The sequence below is a fragment of the Phalacrocorax carbo genome, chromosome 25 (genome assembly GCF_963921805.1).
Source record: "Phalacrocorax carbo chromosome 25, bPhaCar2.1, whole genome shotgun sequence".
Classification (NCBI taxonomy): domain Eukaryota; kingdom Metazoa; phylum Chordata; class Aves; order Suliformes; family Phalacrocoracidae; genus Phalacrocorax; species Phalacrocorax carbo.
The window spans coordinates 2,893,101-2,914,914 of NC_087537.1; the positions used below are offsets into that span (position 1 = coordinate 2,893,101).

The 21,814-nt window shown below is 48.3% G+C and overlaps 2 protein-coding genes and 1 long non-coding RNA gene across 6 annotated transcripts in view; 1 reads left to right on the forward strand and 2 right to left on the reverse strand.

Moving 5' to 3' along the window:
* HOXB4 (homeobox B4) lies at positions 1 to 15,810 on the reverse strand. 3 transcript variants are annotated; one of them, XM_064473304.1, is made up of 3 exons: positions 15,649 to 15,810; positions 2,293 to 2,719; positions 1 to 1,525 (listed from the first exon to the last, which is right to left on the reverse strand). In XM_064473304.1, exons 2-3 carry the CDS (start codon positions 2,711 to 2,713, stop codon positions 1,209 to 1,211), a joined length of 738 nt encoding a protein of 245 aa, XP_064329374.1. In that variant the 5' UTR covers positions 2,714 to 2,719; positions 15,649 to 15,810; the 3' UTR covers positions 1 to 1,208. The 3 variants fall into 3 exon arrangements, with proteins under 3 accessions (XP_064329374.1, XP_064329375.1, XP_064329373.1); XM_064473305.1 differs by lacking the exon at positions 15,649 to 15,810 and adding an exon at positions 6,316 to 6,728; XM_064473303.1 differs by lacking the exon at positions 15,649 to 15,810 and adding an exon at positions 2,824 to 5,853.
* LOC135317299 (uncharacterized) overlaps positions 12,723 to 21,814 on the forward strand; it is a 21,999-nt gene continuing 12,907 nt past the window's right edge. Inside the window, exon 1 of one of the 2 annotated variants that reach the window (XR_010376309.1) lies at positions 12,723 to 12,811. This is a non-coding gene — a long non-coding RNA (uncharacterized LOC135317299). Of the gene's footprint in view, positions 12,812 to 15,858; positions 16,116 to 21,814 lie in introns of those variants that run through there. The other variant, XR_010376308.1, reaches the window with a different exon arrangement.
* On the reverse strand, positions 16,968 to 19,988 carry HOXB5 (homeobox B5). Its single transcript, XM_064473306.1, has 2 exons — positions 19,078 to 19,988; positions 16,968 to 18,151 (listed from the first exon to the last, which is right to left on the reverse strand). Exons 1-2 carry the CDS (start codon positions 19,625 to 19,627, stop codon positions 17,904 to 17,906), a joined length of 798 nt encoding a protein of 265 aa, XP_064329376.1. The 5' UTR covers positions 19,628 to 19,988; the 3' UTR covers positions 16,968 to 17,903.

Consider the following 21,814-nt stretch of genomic DNA (forward strand, 5'->3'; position numbering starts at 1 on the left):
TTCACAATGAAAAAATTTATTTCCAATTTCGCTTTTTTTTTGTCTGTTTGGTTGGTTTTGTTCTTTTTCTCTGCTATTTACAGGTAATCCTGGACACCGCGAAGGACAAAGGGAGGGGATGGAGGAGGGCGGGGGATTAGGGGGAGCCTGGCCAGACCCCTCACCCCGTGCTCACCCCAAGGCGGGGGCGGGGGGGGGAGCCCTCACCCCTCCGGCCCTAATTCACATTTTCAGTACAAAACTGGGCTAAACAGAGAGCAGCCCCCACGCCCACCCCCCGCCGCCCCTCACCCCGGGCTGGGGGGATGAGTTCAGGTGCCAGTGGTCACCCCCTGGTTTCTAACCTCCCCCTTTTGCCCCCCCTCCCCTCCTGCCCCCCCTTTCCCAGACTCACAATTAACCTGCTGGACTCAACAGAATGGCCGGGGGGGGGGAGGTCCTCCTCCTCCATCACTCTCCATCCTCTCCCTTTCTTTGTCCATCACCCACTTGACCTAATTTTCCTTGTTTTTCCAGGGGTCCGTGCCCACCCCCACCCCCACGCAGCCCCCCCTCCCGCTCCCCATGGTCCCCGTCGGGGATTTTGGGGGTGTTTGTTGGGTTTGGGGAGATTTATCTTTTTTTCCCATTGCAGGGCTGCGCTGGAATCGCCGCGTCTTTGGGATGGCGGGACAGAAACTTTCCGTTTGTGGCTGGTAGGCAAGAAAAGAAAAAGAGAAGGGAAAAAAGAAGGGGGGGGGGAGAAAATCCAGTTCGTCTTGAAGAAACTGAGCCTCATTTATTAAAGTGAGCGCTGGTTGTCGAGGTAATAGCAGACATAAGGTCCATCCTTTGTACGGGAGAGTAAACATGACAAATGGGGCAGAGCTTGGCGTGATTAAAGATGAAACAAGGATCCATCTTAGCCAAATCTGAAAACTACTATCTACAGCCTCCTTTTAATGGAAGAGAGGCGCAACGGCACAGCTCTGCTTTGTTGCAGCTGAGTCTCCCTCTGTTCCCCCTATAAATAAAGAGCACCCCTCCTTCCCTCGCTTCTTAGAGCATTTAAAAATAATAAAAAAAAAGAAAAGTCCCCAACAAATTACAATGTGTTCCCTGCACACGCACGAACTCACACCCACAAACACGCACACTCCATCCATCCATCCATCCATCCATCCATCCATCCATCCATCCATCCATCCATCCATCCATCCAGGGAATAGTTATAGGCTGGTGGCTGGTCCATGGGATCGGTTTTGAGATCCTCCTTGTGGGATCTGCAGGCTGGCAGAGGAGCTGGAAGAATTAGACCTGATCTTGGTATTGGGTAACTTGTGATCTTTTTTCCATTTCATCCTCCTGTTCTGGAACCAGATTTTGATCTGGCGCTCGGAGAGGCAGAGGGAATGGGCGATCTCGACCCTGCGCCTCCGGGTGAGATAGCGGTTATAGTGAAATTCCTTCTCCAGCTCCAGGACTTGCTGCCTGGTGTAGGCTGTGCGGGAGCGTTTCGGTTCCCCTCCTGAGTAATTGGGGTTTACTGAACAAACACAAAGGAGGAAAAAGAAAAAGGAAAAAAAAAAAAAAGGGTGGGGGGAGGAAAAAAAAAAGAGCAGAAGAATTACTGAGCTGTTCCTTTAATGGATCCTTTCCCCCCCAAAAAAAGCATCGCACGTTCTTTTGGTGGGGCGGTACACTCAAAAAAAATACACCGCAAACCTTCTAAAAAAGTACCCAGACCCTATCTCCCAATCTCCACCTCCATCCTCGCTGCTTGACGTGTATTCCTGTCTAAACGTTTTTATAAGGTCCCCCAGACACATTTTCCATGCCCTCTGCGCGTGTATATACACACATATACACACCCCTGCTCGAGCATCGCTCTGCTATCCCCAAATCTTTAAAGTTCCCCCTACACACATGCAAACAGGCAAACACAGACACTCCTTTTTAATAAATATCACGCTAAAAAAAAAAAAAAAGGGGGGGGGGAGAAGGAAAATAGTAAAAGTTTACTCAACCCGCCACTTAAATACAAATTACGAAAACATAAAACTTAACTTATGAAGATTCAAGAGCCATAAAAAAAAGTAGCCTGCAAGAAATTGGAGGAGGATGGTAACAGAGACTTCAAAGGCACATGGCCAAGCAGAGCAATAAAAATTTATGGAGGATGTAATTATACCGCTCTGCAAACAGGCGATCGTAAATCTCCACGAATGGTTATTTTACAACTGGTGCAATAAGATTTCTACAAGACTTTGAGGTGCTACTTAGTATAAAGCAAAGCCACTTTAGTTCACTTACCCGTGCTTACATGGACTTTTTTCATCCAGGGGTAAACTACCGGCTCTTTGCAAGAGGAATTGGAAGGGCTTTGGTTCAGAGAGTTTTGGCTGCAGGAGGGTGGTGGGCTGGGGGTGACCGGCTCGCAGGGATGGTTTGGCTCAGAGAGGTGGCTCTGCAGTCCGGCCGGAGGATGGACATGACCCCGGGGGGATAACACCGCTGCTTGGTGGCCGGAGCTCTGACAGGACGAGTAGAGCTGCTCCTTGCAGGCTGACCGCGGCTGGTACATCGCTTCATGTTGGAAAGTGCTCTCTCGCCTCTGGCTGCTGTAATATTCCGGCGAGTGATTGGGAAGGTAATCGCTGTGGGAATACTCTTCACAGGGTGGGAACTTGGGGTCCACATAGTTGGAGTTGATCAAAAACGAGCTCATGGCCATTAATTTCTTAGAATTGCACACACGAAAAAAAAATATATATCTCTCTCCTAAAATTTATTCCTGTCCCCCCCTTTACTCGTTTTCCTGTTTCGTGAAACCCTCCTACTTACTGTCAAGTGAACAAAGTTGGAGTCCATGTGACAGCGCGGGCCAATGGCGAGGTGCCCTGCGATCCCCGGATAAGGAAATCTGCCCAGCCCGGGCTCTCCCGGGGCCCCCAGCATCCCCCAGCATCCCCGGGGAGGCGACCGGGGGCGCCCGCTCCCCTCCGGCCTCCCCCGGCCCCGCCGCCGCCGGGCCCCGCCGGCCCCGGGCTCCGCAGCGCCCCGTGGGCGAGAAGCGGGGCTCCCCCCCCACCCCCCCACCCCGGCCCACACCCCTCGGGGGTGTGTCCTGGCTCAGGGCGCGGGGGGGCCGAGGGGAGGGAGGGTGGGAAAAATAAAAATCCCCCCCAAACAAAAAAAAAAATTAAAAATAATATAATAGAGGGTAACCCCGCTTTTTTTTTTTTTTTTTTTTTGGGGTGGGGGGAGGCTGCGGCGCGGAGCCGCTGCCCCAGCACATGATCCATGGCGGTCCCTCCGGGTGGTGGCTGCATCTCATTCCGTCCTAAGGTGATACGGGAAGGGACATTGCGCCCCGAGCCTGGCAGAGATGAATAGGGCTCGTTCGGGATCGATAAGAAATTCATCAGCTAATTCGGGGTACCCGGTCTCCTAAATCACATTTAGCTGCGCTCTGAGATTGCCTGGTTTTCCCACGCACCGATGGAAAAAAAGGAGCCCGTCCTCCAAGCAAGAAATCAAGGACTTGATGAACAATTACAAAAGCGAATTAGCCCAAGTCCTAATGCATCTTCGCCTCGCCCTTCTTGTAATAAAGACGCTTTAAAAGCCCGAGCAGAGCAGCAGCCTTTCCAGAGGCACCCCCGATTCCTCAAAGCCGTGTTCGGACCCGAAACGCGCAATAAGCTCCCCACGCGCGGCACGAAAGAAAGCAATTAATATATATATATATATATTAAAAAAAAAAAAAATTTCTTTCGGTGTCGGTGCTGAGATGCCACCAACTGAAGCACTAGCGGGACCCTGGCTCTCGGACGGCAATAATAACGCCCCTGACCCCCCCACACCCCCCGCCCGCCTTCGCAGCTCAGATTTTATCTCGAAGCGATGATAAAGTTTATCGCAGGAGCGCTGGAGTTGAGCTAAGGTCAACCCCAACCTATTTCTTTTCAGCTCTAAAACAGTTTTCTGGTTAAAACCTTGTTTGCGCCCTTTTAGTTAGAGCTCGGGGGAGGGAGGGGTGGCTTTTTGGGGGGTTTGGTTTGGGTTTTAATGCCTTCTGGGACTGTGACCTGTAGTGTTTGTGTCAACTACATATTCCCCTAGATACGAATTTGTGACCCAACTTCCTTTACACAAATTCGGATCTACAGGGTACATATAGAAGACAGATGCATCCTCCTCGGTCAGAGATCTTCGCCTATCGCCATAATTATCTTCTGGGGCAGGGGGGTAAAGTTTTGTGACTCGAGAGATCGAGAATTAATCTAAAGATGGTCAAAAGATTCACCCTTCAGAGGAAAGACGATTAATTAAAGCACCAACTCAGTAGCCGAATAGCTCATCCCAGATTAGAAAAAAAACTAGAACTTTGCTACCTTCTCCTCCGTCCCTCCCGCATTAATTTACCGCTGTGCTAAAAAAAAAAAAAAAAATCAGCTCTGGGACTGAATATAGAAATATAGACGCGCAACGAGGCTCGAACCAAAATAACCGTTGTTTAAAAGCAAAATGCCACAGCTCAGTCCCCCTCCGTCCTGAAACCCTCGTAATCATTCGCTATACGCAGCGCCCACATTTCGTTCCTGGAGGTCAACCAAGGTTTGGGTTTATACGGGCGGGTGCGGATAAATCATAAAAAAAAAAAAAAAGAAAAGAAAAAAAAAGAAAAAAAAGGAAAGAAACAGATGAAAAGAAATACAGAATGTAAAGGCAGATGGGACGACAGGTTTTTTTTTTAATGACAGGCAATTCTTTTTACAACCCGAGAAAAAGATCAAAGGCGTTTCATTTCCGAAAAAGGGATATAAAGCAATAAAATATTCATACTGTCTAGGTAATGAACCTTCATTCGGAACTAATGAGGGTAGCATCATGTTGAGATTTCGTTTAAAATTACAGTTGCCCAAGAGATTAAAAGTATAGCATCCTCTCTCCCCCCCCCCTTTTTTTTTTGTTTCCTTGTATTTCAAAAGGCAGAACATTTTTTGGTCAAGCATCTCCCGAATTCATTGCATTTAAATGCCACCGCAAAGAGGTTATCAGAGAAATGCGGCGTTTCCCCTCCATTAAAATTCCAGGAAAATATCTTAAATATATTTCATAAGCTACTGCATTTTTTCTTCTACCAAAAAATTAGTTGCGGCCAAGAACGAATGTCCCGCGGTTTTCCCGGACAAATGACACACACCCCCCCCGATTTTTCAGGTACTTTAGGGTGAATAGTCGCTTTTCCTGATAAAACGTATAATTCCCAGAAAAACAGAAAAACGAAGGCGTATTTTAAGAACCAAACCCCCACGCGCTCAGGACAAGCCCCGAGCAGTTTCACACGCCCGCGCCACCCCCGGCTTTCCAGCAAAAGACGCGGAGCAAAGCGAAGACGCCTTTTGCACCCAGCGGAGCGTTTCCCACCCCCCAACCCAGCACCCCCGCTTTGCGGGGAGCGGGCAGCAACCCTAAACTGTATCTTCCCCTCTAAAACCTGCCGTAAAAGTAAGAAGCCAAATCAAATCTGCTTGTACAACGTGTAGATGGATGCCATAAAATAATTCTACAGAACCAAACCCATTAGAGCTCTTTTTTCTTTTCCTCTTAAATTTTATTCCTCCTTTCCAACCCCCTTCTCTGATTTATTTTATTGTATTTCCCCGCAGCCAGTGCCGTAGCGATCCCCTAACCGAGGAGAGGAGTCTGAATAGCAACAACTAGGCCTATTCCGTATTTTTAACCCCCTCCCACATCTTTTTTTTTTTTTTTTTTAAAAAAGAAACAACCAAATAAATCCGTTTTAATTTTCCTTCCCAATGACAGAACGGCTTTGGCGCTAGCAAACCAGCACCCCTAGCGTTTACCAGAAATCTTCCCCCCACCACACCTCCAAGAAATCTCCCCCTCACCGCCTCTGATCCCAAATTAAAGGCAGCCCTTCGCTGCCCCCCCCCTCCCCCCCTCCCCGCACACCTTTCTCCCTTTCCCTGGGAAACCGCCCCACGCCGCGGAAGTTTCTCACAGCAAATTTCTCTCGGGCTCTTTTCCATTTCAAAGCAGACTCAGTGGGGGGGTGGGGGGGTGTGTGTATGCGGGGTCCCCCGGGCTCCCCGGCCTATACCACCCCACCCCAAAGGGAGGCCGGGGGTACCCCCAACCCTCCCCAAAAGCCTCCCAAAGGCACCTGCCAGCGCAGGGGGGGCTGTTGAACCGCTCCCGCTGCTGAGCACCTCCTCGGTCGCCTCCGCCCCCCCAGAGAGGGGGCACTAAGCGGGAGGGGGGTCCCCCCCAGCCCGGCCCAGGTGTAACGCCGACGGCGGTACCTACCTTGGCAAAACGTGGGTCCTTCCCTCGGAGTAATCCCCGAGGGGGTTGGGGCGCTCCCTCCAAACTTGGTAAGGTTTTGGAGGCGGAATCCTACAGAACCCCCCTAAACCCCCACCACCCCACCCCCGCCACCCCCCGCCCCGGTCCAGCCTGGGCTATCCTGCTTTCTCTCCCCCGTGTTGCTTTTTCAATGAGATTATTTCGCGGTAAGAACACTAATTTCTCTCTCTCCTTCTTTTTTTTTTTTTTTTTTTTTGTGGGGTTTGTTGGTGCCCCCTCCCCCGCGCCCCCAGTATAAACCACTATTGTCCTTAAAGGCGAGCGGAACTGCTCCTGGCAGCGCCAGGAGGCCCTCTGAGCATTTTGGGGTGGGAAAACCGCAAGTTTTGGTATTAATCTCATAGTTTGTCAGTCTTTGTTAAACAGCGAGGCGTGTCCGCAGCGCGGCGGCCGCCGAGAGCCGCGCTGACCCGCGCTTCACCCCGCGCCGCGCTCCCTCCGCGCCCTCCCAGCCCCGCTCCGCGCTCCTTCATCCATTAGATCCCCCCCTCCCCGGATATATCCCCCCCCCTCGCCCGGAGATCTCCCTCTACAGCCTGGCAGCAGTGAGAATGGGGATTTTATTTTAATTTCTTCCCCTTTTCAGAAGCACAAACCGTTCGGGTTTGTGAATTAGAGTGGGATTCTTACCTCCCCCCATCCTCCCCCCCCCCCCCCCCCCGCCCAGCAAACGGGGAGCGCTGGAGGTCTGAGGTGCTTCCTTAGGGCAGAACTTTTAATAAGAAGCAACCGGCGCCCGAGCTGTGTAACCGTGCCGAGGGGGGCTGCAGGGTTAGGTAGAAATTAACCCACACCTGTTTTGCAACAGGGAAAGGAAGATTTAAGCCTTGCGCGGTTTCCCAGCCAGCTTCGTGTGTTCTTTTCAGTTGTAATGACAAAAAAATAAAAAACAACCAAATTTTCACCTCCAGCCCGCGCCGGAGGGACGGGGTGAGCATCCCTGCCAGGGGGCTGCGGGGCTTCGCCACCATTTATCTCCCCGTTTAAACCACCAGCTCCAACCCCGCGTTTCTCCCCGCCATAAAGAGGTCATTTGGAAAGTAAATCGGAATTTTAAAAAGCGCATTCAATCGATTGTCCGATAGGGAAAAGGAAAAACAAAACAAAACAAAAACGAAAGAAAGAAAAAAAAAAAAGAAAAAAAAAGAGAAAAGAAAGAAAAAAGAAAGAAACCCCCCACCCTGGGTTGTGGCTGCAGCCCCTGGCCGGTACCCGGAGACCCTCAACGCGGGCCAAGGCGAGTCCGCCCCAGCGAGGGAGACAAATTAGAAATATCCTTGAAAATGATACCTTTAATTTCCTCCCTCTCCCTTCCCCTCCCTCCTTCCACCTCTCCGAATGAACCCCCTTCGCGGGGACACGCGGCCCTAAATGGAAACTTAAACGTTATGATGTAGGAGTGAATATTATAAGGAAAGTTGCGTCGTGGTGGTGTTTATTTATTTATTTTTTTTATTACCGTGAAATTATACCTGCTTGTTTTAATATCCCGAAAACAAATGGCCTTTATTATCCATTACCTGTTCTATAAACCTGGAGTAGAAATGACTGTTCGAGAGAGATAAGTATAGTAATTACAAGGGCAAAGAGATGAATCACCCAAGTTACAACTAAACGGTAGCCCTTATATAGTGATATTTTATAAATACCAAGCAAATTCATGGCAATTAATTAAACCCGAGCCTTATCACGCGAAACAAAACGCTTTACGTTCTCTTGAATTTCACCTACTCCATGAATATATCCGCATCGGGAAAGCAAATGGATTTTCCAGAATGCCTTTCCCAGGGCTCTAATATTCTCTCTTTCTCTTCCAAGAAAAATGACCCTTGTTATACGTATTTAGTCACTGAAAATATTTAAAAGCCGAGGGGGAAAAAAAAAAAAGCAAATTTGCAGGGCTTTTTTTTTTATTATTCCAGAAGAGTTTGCCTTGCTACGACTGTTTGCTTAAGAAGCTATTGAAAAGATCTTCCCCGGTCCCAGTGCAAATAATATTTAGAGTTTGGAGGGTTCAAAGTCTGGCAGTGTAGAAATAACTTTGAAATGCCAAGGGAAATATTTATTATATCAGTTCATTAAACTGTTGCAATGACCAGAGTGGAGTCACATTTCAAGCAAGAAATATAAAACATTTCATTCAAATTCCGACGGAAAGCGTGCTGCAAAACAAAAATAGCTGCTTCAACCGGACCGAGCGACGAAACGGGCACTTAAAAGCGCCTTTAAATACATACATCGAATGGTTTAAAGCCATCAGCCCCTTGATTTTGCCTATCTGTCACCATTCTAGACCGCTCCGTTGAAGGTAGCGATGCAAACAGTAAATCACGGACGTTCTTTCGGCTAATTCTTGTAGGTTTTTTTGGATGAATATTTGCACTGACACCGAATACGTATTTAAAAAAATGTTTGGGGCTGCGGCGCCCGGGGGAGGCGGGAGCCAGGCACCTTTCCAAGGGGTTTGGAAGGGTTTCCAAGTAAAGATGTTAGAACACATTTACACCAACCGTGGCAGACTTTTTTTTTTTTTTAAATTTTTTTTAGTACAGTTTAAACCCTATCCAAACAAAATTGACGCTGGAATGAAAATTATTTTTTAACTACTCGCGTTAATATCCTAGAGGGACCTCCACGTAATTGGATTTAATAAATGCATTTTCCCCTATATTCTGTTAATTCTGTTAATTCGACTCCAAATAGCGTTTCAGGGGTTATCTTAGAAAAATACTAAGAAGTCGCTCGGCGTTTCCTCACGGGAGGCACAAATCAATCTACCTTATTTTCTACAGACATCCCACCCCAAATCCTGCAGCCCTTTTTTTTACCCACCCACCCACCCCCCCCCCGCCCCTACGGCTGCGGCTGAAGGTCGCTCCCACCTCGCCATCATCTTCTCCCATCTCTGCCCATAAGCAGAGACTCTTCCTCCCACCTCGCCCCCCTCCCCGCTTTCTTTCTCTCTCTCTCTCGCTTTTTTCCACGCTGACATCAGTCTATCAGGGTTATACACAAGACTGAGTCACGCACAGCGTAAACTTTTGACCCTCAACTTTTTGACCCCTCGAGCTATAACGCTGTACTAACAAGCCCCCCAAGACCAGAGTTACCGTCTACGTCTCGAGAAACTAACGCGGCGCTGGTTTCCCTATTTTACTTATTTTACTTTAAAAAGAAAAGGAGGGGAAAAAATATGGACATTTCTTCGTTATTTCCCACACCACCCCCCCCCAGGGGAAAGCAAAAAATCAGAGCTGTGCAAACATTAGGTGTTTGTCTCCAGCTCACCCATCGCTGTCTCAGACCGCCGGGTTTGTCTCCCTTTTGCTCCCCTCCACTTTTACATTTAAAATAACAGGAAAGGGGGAGAAAGAAAAAAAGCCTTAAACCACAGCTGCATTATTTCTCTTTTATTTGAGGTTTCACCTGGGTGAGTTGCTGCCTGCGGTAATGAGCCTGCTCTGATTTGGGGGGGGTTAATTTTTTTTTCCCCGTGTTTGGGGGGTGAAGAGAGGAGGTGTTCCTGTGATTACTTCTGGAGCACCGGAGCTCGGCGAGGAGCAGCGCCGCGGCCGCCCGGGGGGAGCCGGAGCCCGGGGGCAGCCGGAGCCCGGGGGGACGCGGGGCTGGGGGCGGCCGGTCCCGCTCCAGCCCGGCCCGGCTCGGCCCGTCCCTGCTGGCAGTGAACTTGGTCTGAAGCGAGCTCTGCTGGCTGCTTGGGGACGTTACAGGCGAGGCGGCTGAGCCGAATCCCCCTGCCCGGGGTCGCCTCTTCCATCCCATCCCTCCCAAACATCCCCCCCCGCCCCCGTTTTGCAAAGTCTCCCGCATAAACAGAGCCCTGATTTGCACGATGCGAACGTCCTTCGCAAAAAACCCCCAGCGCCGTAATTTGTTTTGACTTGAAGGGTATATATATATGTGTATGTATATACATACACATACATACACATGTTAAAAAGAGATAAATCAAAGCGGAGGGGGGCAACCCATACTAGTCTTATTCTTTCAACGCTCGCTGTCAAAATAGTTTCTTTTTCAAGCTATTTAGGGTAACAGAACACGGGAAAACTACGCAGGGCGGACACCTCCCCAGTTAAGTTCTCAACCCCCTTCCAAATACCATTTATTTAATATTGGCAGAGGAAAGGATGGGACAAATCAGCTCCGACACCGAAATAGCCACGCTCTGAAAGAAAATTTCATTCTTAAATCCGTTCTAGGACTGGAAAGAGACCCCCAGAGGAGGAGCCAAACCCCATAATAGTCCTTTTCGGGTTCCCTAATTGAGGAGAGACCTTTATCAAGAGGATTTTAAATAATCCCGGCAGCTCCTTCCCTTCAGGTCGGACGTGTAATAAAAAAAGGAAGAGGTTGGGGCTGGGGAAAAGAAAGCAATTTCTCAGCCTGAAATTCAGCTGTGGGGGAGGGAAAGGGGCTCGGGGAGCGGAGCTGGAGGGAAGGGGCTGCCTTCCTTGGAAAGCTTTCCCTTCTTGGGGAGGTCACGGTGTGTCTCTGTGCGTGTAGGCTGGAGTAATTTACAGGACTGTTGCACAAAAAATAGGTGAATAATCAGATTCTTCCTTTAACTAGAATGAAACCCAAGCCCGAGCAGTGCCATTGCGAGTCCCTGCCGCCAGCCCGCCCCCGCCAAGGCAGATAAGGAGCCGCAGCCTTCATTTTTGTGGCCAAGGAAAAACAGAAAACAACTAGAATTTTTTTAAAAAAGAAGGGAGATCCCTTTGGCTTCTCAAAAGCATAATTACCACATTGTTGGTGTGTGTCTGTACTGGAGCAATATCAACCCCATCCAGCCCTCCCCCTCTCATCTGCCAGTCACCAGCACAGCCGGGCAGTGGGACTTGGTATATTGAAAAAAAAAAAAAAGAAAGTATGAAAGAAAGAAAGAAAAAAACCCCAACCCTGGAGCTTATGTTTTCCTTAAAAAGGTGACCCGGCAGCCCCCGGGGTCCGTGTTGTGTTGTGATACGATGCTCACCCTCTCCTCCGAGAGAGGAGCCGGGGCTGTACAAGTCTGCTGACCTCGGAATGATCCCTCTTGCCTATGAATTATTGATGAGATATGAGCTCTGATTTCTCTTTTCAGTATGCAAACCCCATTATACTGTTAAAATGGCGATTTAATCGTTTAGAATAGCTTCGCTTTTTTCCAACTCATTTGTGCCCCTTCCTTTTCATTTAATTCTCTTAATTAAATCCTTTAACAGATTTTAATCACTTTTTGGTGAATAAAATAAGACATCATACACATCTGCAACTAGGTTACCTTGGCGAAGTTTGTTTTTGGTAGGGTTTCTTTGTTTTTGTTTTGTTTTTAGTTTGGCCTGCTCGCTTTCTTGGTCGAGTTTTTAAAATCCGGGTGGAAGGGAAAATTATTTCGTGTTACACCGTACCCAGTGCGCAAAAAAAGGTCTAAAATGCACAAACGCTTTAAAAAAAATCCTAAAATAAATAAATAAAAATAAATAAAGCTATTCAAGATGGCCTGACAACGGCATTGCAACATCAAGCTGCCTTTTGCATGGAAGGGCTCCCCAAACCGCTCTGTGCTGCTCACAGGCACATTTTCCCCCGCTCGCCCCCACCCCAATTTATTGCTGAACGAGCCTGGGGAACATACTTTAGGGGTGAAATCTCATCTTTTTCGCCCTTCAGCAGCGGCCTGGGTATGGGGGTCCCACACACGCCCTGGCACAGGGCCCTGGGGAGATGCCCCAAAAGGCAGCTTGAGGGGGGGCGGACGGGCCCTGTAATTAACACAGATGCTCAGCTTGGCTTGTCCGATCTGTGGAACCTGGGATGGGTCTTGGGTGAGAAATAACTGCTTTGGGGGTTGTTTTTTCCTCCCCGGGTTTGGTCGTGTCGTGTGTCCGTCCTCCCCCCGCCAAAGTGCCAGTGAGGTTTAGATACTGTTTACTAAACGAAAGAGGAAACCTCTGGGGATGGGGAGAGGCGAAAGACACATGGCAGGGGAGCAAAAAAAGAGGGAAAAGTGGGCATGGTTGCACCTATTTTTAGTACGTGAGAGATGCTGTGGGCCAGGTGAGCTCACAGGGGCTCCTCCGGGCTGTGGCAGGCTTTGCACATTTGGGGCACACAGCCCCAGTCTACCCAGGCCATCACCGCGCTCAGGTTTGGAGGGTCCTTAAACCCGAGGTTTTCCCCATCTGTGCCCAGAGTCATGGCATAAAGGTCTGTGCAACTACAGGTTTTTTTTTTAAAAAGATATTTTTCCTTCCTAAGTAGGAACCATGTCCTAGAAATTCTTCATATTCTTAGACCCGATATTAAAGCATTTCATATTTATTCTGTCTTCTACAGCTACAGAAGAACTAATTGTCCCGTGTCTGATGTATGCCATTAAAGTGAGAGAAACGATGAAAAATGCAAAGGAAAATCCCCGCCTACCTGCACGGTCAGAGCTCCGTTTTCCTGTTTACTCTCTTTATACTTCCTTTTCACCAGCAGCTGGGAGAATTTTTTTTAATTATTATTTCTTTAAAGGATTGGGGCGGGGTGGGGGAAGCCTGTGACCCCTTCCAGGCTGTAAAATGGGAGCAGATGATACCTCCTTATGCCTCACAGAGAGCTGGAGGTTAACACCATGAAGGGGAGGGACCTCTAAAAGCCCTAAAACCCAGCTTGTAAAATAAATAAAATTAATAACAACCCCCCAAGCCATGCTACACGCTGCGGGTAGAAAGCAGATCTCAAGGACAGGATTTCGTGTGAGCGATGGGAAGGTTGGGGGGTGATATGATTATTATGCCAGCAATAAAACCCAGCCCCTGCTCCTCTGCTGTGCCACAGGCCCGGTGCCACCCCTGTGCCGAGGAGGCTAAAATCGAGGGGGTGGCACAGAGTTGTTACCTGTCATCACCCAAACAGGCGTCTCCTCCTCGCTGCAAAGTCCTGTACCTAAACTGTATTCCAAATTCCCCTTGGTCTGCCTTTTTTCCCCCCTCGAAATAACACGTTGTGTACACCATGCGACCAGAAATGGTGGTATTTAAGGGAAAAAAAACCCCACCAACAAAAAAAAAACCTGCCAATACCTTGTGCCTCCTGTGATCGGAGTGAATTTGAAGGAAACTTTGCCTGGGACTCTATGAAAAATGCGTATCTTTGAGTGGGGATGGGACGATGATGCGGATGATGGATGGGAAGGGGTGGCTGGATGGCTGTATCTATGGATATACGGATGGATGAATATAGTTTGGAAACACGGTGTCCGTGGGTACATGCGTGCATTGAACGTACGGTTACATTTTCAAACATACATGAAGGCGAAGGGACGCCACTTTTCTTGCCTAAATCGCTCGTTATCATCTGAATCGGTAGAAATTCTTTCTCGTTGCCAGCACAGATCGTAAGGGTGAAGAATTAGCAGGCCATCGCTCGGTCTAACCCCAGCACGATCACACACCTCTCCCCACATGCCCTTTCCTAAAGCGTTCCTAATCCCGTGTAGACAAACCCTCCGCAGCCTGGCGTGGTTCGGCTGCTAAATTCACCTTTAAACACCGTGCCAGTGAAGCCCTTTAGGATCCCGTGAAATATCTTTATTACCAACAGAAAAGCAGGCGTCCGGCTTGCTCAGAGATTAGGGAGAGGCTGTTCAGCGTAAACCCAGCCTGCTGAATAGGAAAGGCTCCCTGCACCCTGCTTCCCTTCCCTGAATTCCCAGCTTTTGCATTTGTGTTTACAGGTTTTCAGAGCAGAGGGTTTTCAGGAGTGCGCTGGCCACCCTCTGACTGCTCAGGGAGAAGCCAGAAGTTCAAATGATGATAGCAAAGATACTAGGAGACACATGGAGCAGGACAGGAAAAACAGCCCAAGGAAGGAAAAGCAATCTCCAAAGTGTGCTAAAGGGGGACATTCTGCTTTGTGTAAGAGAGACGGACATGTGTCCACCAAATGTTGTCTTACCGTAAAAAGGAGGGGAAAAAAAATAGAAGCTCGTGACTGCTCCAAATTCTAGGAAACCCCCATCCCCCCAGCACCTCCGCTTTGAACTTTTTTTTTATTTTAAAATTTTTTAAGGTGCGGGGAGGGGGGAGGGAATGGATGTGAGTTGGTTCAGGTGTGGACGAAGCGTCCCCCCACCTCTGCTGCAGATGTGGATTTAGCTTTCAAAACAAAAAGCAACTCTCGCCAGGGTTTCACTCTCCCTCTTCCCCCCTCCCCTCTTTTGCTCTTTCTGCCCTATTTTGCGCCCCCTGCGCGGCCGCGGAGCCGGAGCCTCCGGCCGGGGCCACCTGCCCGCCCCACGGGCGAGCGGGGGGACGCAGCCCCCGCCGCAGCCCCGAGCCATGGCAGGCTCTGCTCTCCTGCCCTTCCCCGCTAACTTGTTTATTTTCCCAAAGAAAAAGGCTGCTGCCTGCCTTCTCCAGGCTCTCCCCTTAGAGGGGGAGAAGGAAATCTGTGAGATATCGGTGGGTTCAGTAAGGTTTGGAGGGTCCGTAGGCAAACTGCAGCCCCTCTGATTATTTTTCTGTAGCACTTCAAGACAGGCTGGAGACATAACAGCGGTCATTCAGTGTCTACATATGGCAGAAACGAACTACGGAAACATGAGGACACTCGTTCGTATCATTGGAAAAAAAACCGAAATCTAAGGGAAAAAAAAAAGCAAAAAAAAGGGAAAAAAAAAAAAGCCCTGGGGCAAAAAAATAAACCAACCAACAAAAAAGAAAACCCAACCCCAAACGGTCTCTACACAGGCCGAAAGGAAAAAAAAAAAAAGGTGCACACATTTCTTTGGCAAGCAGGTGAAAAGAATGAAAGTCAAAAGGTACTAACAACCTGGAGAGCACAGCCAGAACACAGCTCATTGAAATGCAAAGGCATGGCCCCGATTCGAGCCGTACAAACCACACCGAACCACCTCCACCACACGAGCACCAGCCTCTTTTTTTTTTTTTCTTTTTTGCACGGCGAAGGACAAACCCAAACTTTGTCTGAAGCACTCGTGTCCCCCGGCAAAGGCAGGATGGCGTTTGCCTTGCGATGGTAATGAATCTCTACAGATTTTTCTCTTTCTCCCGCTTCCACAAAGTTTACTTGCGGGCCTCGAAGCTGTGATGGAAATGTAATGCAATTCCAGCTCTCGGGAGGATAAGGATTAGGACCTTCTAAAAGTGAGAAATAAAGCTCTGAAAGAGAGACAGACCCTCTTTCCTCCCCGCTCAGCCTTTAGCCATATCAACCCTTTAAAATAGTTTAAGCAGATAATATTTCAGAAGAACTTACTTTCAGGACTCCAGTCTATTGGCTCTCTGGGCTGAAAACTGGACCCGCAAAACATGTTCCCTGCAATTGCAACGTTTATCTCATCTGGAAAAGTGCTCACCCATTGCTGCCCCTTACAAGCCAAACCAAGCAGTTAAAGTGTCACTTAACATTCTAGAGAATGTGAAATATATTGTACATTGTCAACTCCCCAAAACCATAAAACTAACTTTATGGACCTCACGTGACTTTTGAGAGCCAGTGAGGGGTATCTGTCTGAGGTCTGGGCGATTTTTACGATCTAACTTCTAGATAAAACCCTATCCATTTGACATCTAAATGTCATACCCACTTTTGGTATAGTTTGCTATTGGTAAAAAAAAAAAAAATCAAGGGAAGGCGAGCAAATGGTTTGGGATCTGACAGTCCACTTCACATCCCTCTCAAAATCACTTAAGAAGTACCTAAACAGTGGGAGATTAAGTTTGGTAAGTTTTAAGCTCCAACTTTACTTGCTACGAACAAAAAGCCTAAGCTGTATTGTAGAGATGTCGGTGGCGTTTTGCCAAATCGAGCGACTTTAAAGCGGAGTATCTCGTGCCGTGTTAGATTCCCTAGGTAGCGAAATGGCAACGTTTGCCATCTTTGATGATGTTAAATTATCTGCAGCCGAAATGACTCGTTGTAGTGAGTGTCAGTAGTTACAGAGCTGTTATTTACATGTTGAGCCAGAGACTAAGGAGGTAAAAGCAGGAAAGCACAATAAACCGAGGACGAGAGGTAGCGGAGAGAGCGCAGCTTAGCACGGAAATGTATTCTATAGAGACATGTTCTATATGTATATATAATAAATGTATCTATCCAAGCACACAGATCCGTAATTCTATAGAACACCGTTTTACGCGGACATATATGTGGGTGTAAAGACCTCTCGCTTTGAGGTTGTGCGGGGGGATATCTGTATCTGACAATTCCTGAGATGCACGTAAAGCTGCCGGGGAAGGGTTTGTACCGTGTTATTGCAACTCGAAGTCCTTGAAACCAGTTTGTCTGATACGGTGGGGGTGTGGGTGGGGAGGGGGGGCTGGGCGTCTGTGTCGGTTTTGGGGAGACGGCGTTTGGGGCAAGGGGGTGGGTTGCGGTTTATGTCCGCGCGGTGCCCGGAGGGTATTTGATGTGAATAGTTGGTGTTTCGGAGCTCCCGAGGAGCTGCCCAGGAGAGGCTGCAGCTCTGCTCAGAGCTCCTAGCACAGGCACAGCTCCATGCCAGGCACCTCTCCGGCTTTAGCATGTGCTGCAAGTCTCCGAGGTTGTGCAGAAAGTGCGACTGGGAGCCTTTGTGAATAGGAGAAACGTTTATTTGACTTCAAGTAAAGCTACAAACAAATACAAAAAGCTTATTGGCAAAGTACTAACAGGCAGCTAGACATGACAGATGCCATTTTTACACATAACATTGCATTCACTCTGCCCACTACAAACCGTCTATTAGTCACATCAGAAATATTTCTAGTATTTACAAACATTAGAGCACTCTATTGTTGGTCCGATTTTATACATTTCTTTTTTAATAGTGAAGTTTACCCACGTCTAAGAGTACGTCTCAGAATTAGCCTGGGACTAGAAATCCTGGCCTGAAGGTCGAACTAAAACACAGACTGGACAATTTTAAGACAGAAAGATACAAGAGCTTTTTCTTTTTTTTTTTTTTTGTCTTTTTCCTTTTTTTACATTTTTGTTTGGTTTTTTTTTAGTTTTTTTTTTTTTCTGCGACTGTAGTGCAGGAACCCCCGATTTTAGTTTAGGCAGAGAAGAACTCACCCAAAACCAGTAAACTCAGGAAAGGGGTGGGGGGGGGGGTGGGAGGGAAGAAAATCCCAACAAATAAACAAACAATCGTATCTGTTCTCAATTTATAAATAAGTTATAACATTTAAAGGGCTCACATAAAACATGCTAGCTTTCCAGAAGGCATCAAGAGAGCACGGACACAGACATTTATAAGAACAACAAGAGCGTGAGGAGCGTCTGGAAATAAAATTTAATTAAAAAAAAAATTTAAAAAAAAAAAACCCCAAAGCCCAAACGGAACACGACATGAACTCAGTCCTGGGATAACGGTACCATACGCGTTGTTTTAGAATATCAACAACATGCCGAAAAGAAGGTGCCTCACTGTACAGTACTCCGAAACTAAGATCTGCGGCGCTTTATTTATTTATTTACGTATTTCTTTCTCGTCTCCTCTTCTTTCCTCGCGATTCCTCCTCTAGAATTTATGGCTGAAAGGCGCTGCCCGCCGAGGCTAAGCTCATGCTTTTCAGTTTATTATCCTTCTTCCATTTCATCCTCCTGTTCTGGAACCAGATTTTGATCTGGCGCTCGGAGAGGCAGAGAGCGTGAGCGATCTCTATTCTCCTCCTGCGGGTGAGATATCTATTGAAGTGGAATTCCTTTTCCAACTCCAGGGTCTGGTAGCGAGTGTACGCTGTCCTCGCCCTCTTACCGTCTGGTCCAGTCATGTCTGAATAACACGGACAACAGCGGGGTTGGGGTTTTTTTGCTTTCTGCCAGGACTTTTGTTATCCTTAAGGCTATTTTAAAATTATTTTTATTTTTTTAAAATACCGAGGTAAAATATTCGCCGCCTTTGAGCAGCTAGGAAAGCTGCTTATTCCCCAAATAACAGCCCCCCCTCCTCTTCCTCGCACACCCCCAGACACGTGTAAAACCCCCCACCCTCGGCCCCTCCAGAACCGACATTCACAACTCAATAGTCATAATTTAACTGGAGGAGCGAGGGCTCCAAATCTCCCCTTTTCGCCTCTGCCTGGCTCTGTTCGCAGGGGCGTCTGGTTTGATGCTGATTTCTTTTCTCCAGGAGAAAACCGGGGGCCGGGGGGCCGGGGGGGGGGTGGGGGTGTCGCTATTCCCCGTGTATCTCCTCGCAATTTTGGTTTTGTCGAGAGCAGATTGTCAAGAATACACCCAGCAAAATAAGAGTAGGAGAGGGCTGAGAGACCCATCTGTGCATATAATGCCATTTTAATGGTCAATTCTTTCCTTTCCTCACCCCCCCCCCCCCCCCAGGAACACCCCCTTCCCTCAATTTTTAAATTACCTTCTCCCACCATCCACATAGAGCCAAGAGCTTGAAATAAGCGCACATTTCGCGGCAAGAATAGCGAAACTAAAATAAAATCGCCCCCCCCCCCTCCAGGCGCCAGAGGCAGCTTTAAAGCAGCGATCAGAGCAAGAAATACAAAAGCAATAAATAGCTGCGTTTCTGATCAAAGCGCCTCCACCGAATAAAAGGAAGGAGAGGAAAAAAGGGAGTGGGGTGGGGGGGTGGGGAGGGAAAAGGGGGGGAAAAAAACACAAGAGAAAAAGAGAGGGGGGTGCGAAAATAAACAACAACAACGACAACGACGGAAAAAGAAGTAGCTGTACCATGGCTAATGTGAAGTTTCCTCATCCAAGGGAATATCTGAGGTGCCTGCCCTTCTGTTGCTGCGGTGGAGGTTGCGATGGGCTCTGCCTGCGCTCGGGGGATGCTGCTGCTTATTGGAGTGCCCTCGTCGGCTCCCGAGGACGCGCTGGTCTCGTCTAGTTCTGTGAAATTTGTGTTGGTGGTGCTGGCAGAAGTAGCTTGGTCGGAGGGGGACGGGGCGGGTTTGCCTCCATGGCTCTCGCTGTTGGAGCAGGGAAGGGAGTCGGGAGAAGATAAGGAGCAGCTAGACGCCTGTCTAAACCTGCTCTCCTGAGCTGGAGAAGGGAAACCGCGGGAGCTCTCCCCCACAGCCCCAAAGTGACTAGAGGAGGCTGAGCGGTTGATGCTAAGGTCCATCCCATTGTAGTTGTAGCCATAAGAGCTGGAATGCATGGTGCTTGAATCTCTGTAAGAACCGTTCATGGAACTGCTGGTCCCATAATTTAGTAACTGATAGTCGGGGCCATTTGGGTAGCGCCCTGAGAACGAGTTTACAAAGTAAGAGCTCATTTGGGTTATTTTGGAGGGCTTGATTTGTGGCTCGTGGTCGTTATAACCCTGTGCTTGACGATTTATGATGTATTAATGAATTATAGCAATGCACTGTACTTCGTTTTTGCTATGTATGCGGCCAAATATGGGGGGAGGGTGTGGGTGCGTTTGGGAATCACGTGCTTTTGTTGACCAGTCGTAAATTCTCACTGATGACCTCAAGAGGTAATTCATGCTCTATGGTTACAAATAATGACGATCGCGGAGTCGTTTAGGCCCAAGTCGGTGCGCGGCGCCCCGAATCCCCGGGCGCGCCGGCGCCGCGCTCGCCCCCCACCTTGGCGGAGCGCGCCACCTGCCGGCCGCGCGGGGGCGGCGCACCGAGCGGGGGCGGGGGGGGCCCGCGCCCCGAACCCGCCCCTGCACCGCACAACCCCCCCCCCCCCCCTTTTATTTCTCCTTTTCCTTCCTAAAAATCAGAGGTGAAAGGCGGGGGGATCGGGGGGTGGGGGGTGAATCCTGCCGTGTCCGCGCTCCCCGCGTGGGTCTTCTCGCCCAGCTCCTTTTCTTTATTAAACTCTTAATTTCTTCCTTTATAACACCGCCGGGGAAGTTTGAGAGGCAGCGAAGGATGAGGTGGCGGGTCGCTGTGAGGCCGGGCAGTCTTCTCTTTTAATATTTGAAGGGGACACACGCACACGCACACACAAGGCGAAGCTGCTGCTGCGGGGGGAGCGTGGCTGCTCGGGTTTATTTCGCGTGGTTATTGTCAGAAAAGTCAAGCTTTCTTGCACGCTGAGCGCGGAGCCAGCGATGCGGTCGCACCTTAATTCTGGAGGTGGGGGGGTGGGGGGGAAGGGGGGATGGGGGGAAAATGGAGGGGGGAATAAAGGAAAAGGAGGGAAAGTCCAGCCGGTGGAACTGGTTGGCAACGTTGCTTTTAGGATATTCTTGTTCCTGAGCGTTTCACGTCCTCTTTGAACACAGCTTTGTGCTACGTTGTTTTTCCTTTCCATTCGCTAACCTGCAAGGAATATTGGGGAGCAAAAGCACTCTGAAATTGGTAAAAACGTTGCGAAAGAGCTGTGCTTTGTTAAGCATTACTTTCTTTTTTTTTTTTCCCCCTTCTTCTCTTTTTTTCTCTCTCTCTCTCTTTTTTTTTTTTCCAAGGCAGTTTAGGAATTTCATATGCTTGTCTGCAACTCATTGGAAATTATGCGCCATATTGAAAGTGACATATAATTATAATAATTACGGGCAATGAAAAGCGTGGCAATAATAGTAAATGTCCTACAGCTGTGAAGCTTCTGCATGAATTGATTTTAAAAGTGACTGACATTAAACCAGCTTGTGGTGTGGGGGAATGCATTCATACATAGGTATTTCTTGCGGGGAGTGGGGAAAGGGGACGGGAGGCAGGAGATACTGTTACATCGCGTTTTCCCCCTGTGAGGCAGCAGAAAACGGTATCCGAAATAGGCTGGGCTGGTCGCTTGCTTCCAGTCCTAAAACCCCAGCAGAAAAAGCACTTCCTTTCGTTTAATTCCCAAACCCAGGAAAAGTTTGCTATTTGCATGCAGGAGATTCCTCTTTGGTACGGAGCACAAACCGTCCCCGTCCCATCCCGAGCGGACTCAGCCCCTCAAAAGGAGCCATTGAAAACGCTTCCAAGGGAAAATAAAAATATGCTCTTTTACAAGAGCTCATTAGACTTAGTTTAGATTCTTTTTTCCACCTTTTTTTCCCCCTTAAATGGAGGCTATTCTCCTGGAGCTGAGAAGCTACTCGTTTTCGCAGGGCGAATTCCCTTGAAATCTGGATTTTTTTGCAATACACTTCACTTTGATTTGGGACCAGATGTTTGAAAGATGCTAGGCAAATGTTAGGTATCTTTGGTAGATAAATGAGAACATATTTTTGCCTGTTTCCTTGATTTATTATGTATATGGAGAGCGTTTCGTCATAACTCTTTGTACTGTAACAATAAAAAAGAGCGATACTAAAGCAGAATGTCAGCGAGGAAATACTATTGGTGAAAGGTCTTCCATTTAAGATTAGACAAAAAGAGGGAAAACCAGATTTATCTCTCCACTGTAACTTCCGTGTGCTTGGAGTTGCTTGTCCTTGCAGATTAGAAGACAGTGTCATACAGAGAGAAGCAAGGCTTTCTTTACAACTCTCTGCTCCTTAAGAATGGGAAGTTCC

Excerpts from the sequence above, each read along its gene's own strand:
- HOXB4 (XM_064473303.1), bottom strand. The coding sequence starts at position 2,937 with ATGCTGGGGGCCCCGGGAGAGCCCGGGCTGGGCAGATTTCCTTATCCG. Across the intron at positions 2,720-2,823 it reads CCAACTTTGTTCACTTGACA|AAATTAATGGCCATGAGCTC; the intron begins GTAAGTAGGAGG and ends TGCAATTCTAAG. Across the intron at positions 1,526-2,292 it reads AAAAGTCCATGTAAGCACGG|TAAACCCCAATTACTCAGGA; the intron begins GTAAGTGAACTA and ends GTGTTTGTTCAG.
- HOXB5 (XM_064473306.1), bottom strand. The coding sequence starts at position 19,627 with ATGAGCTCTTACTTTGTAAACTCGTTCTCAGGGCGCTACCCAAATGGC. Across the intron at positions 18,152-19,077 it reads GAAACTTCACATTAGCCATG|ACATGACTGGACCAGACGGT; the intron begins GTACAGCTACTT and ends CGTGTTATTCAG.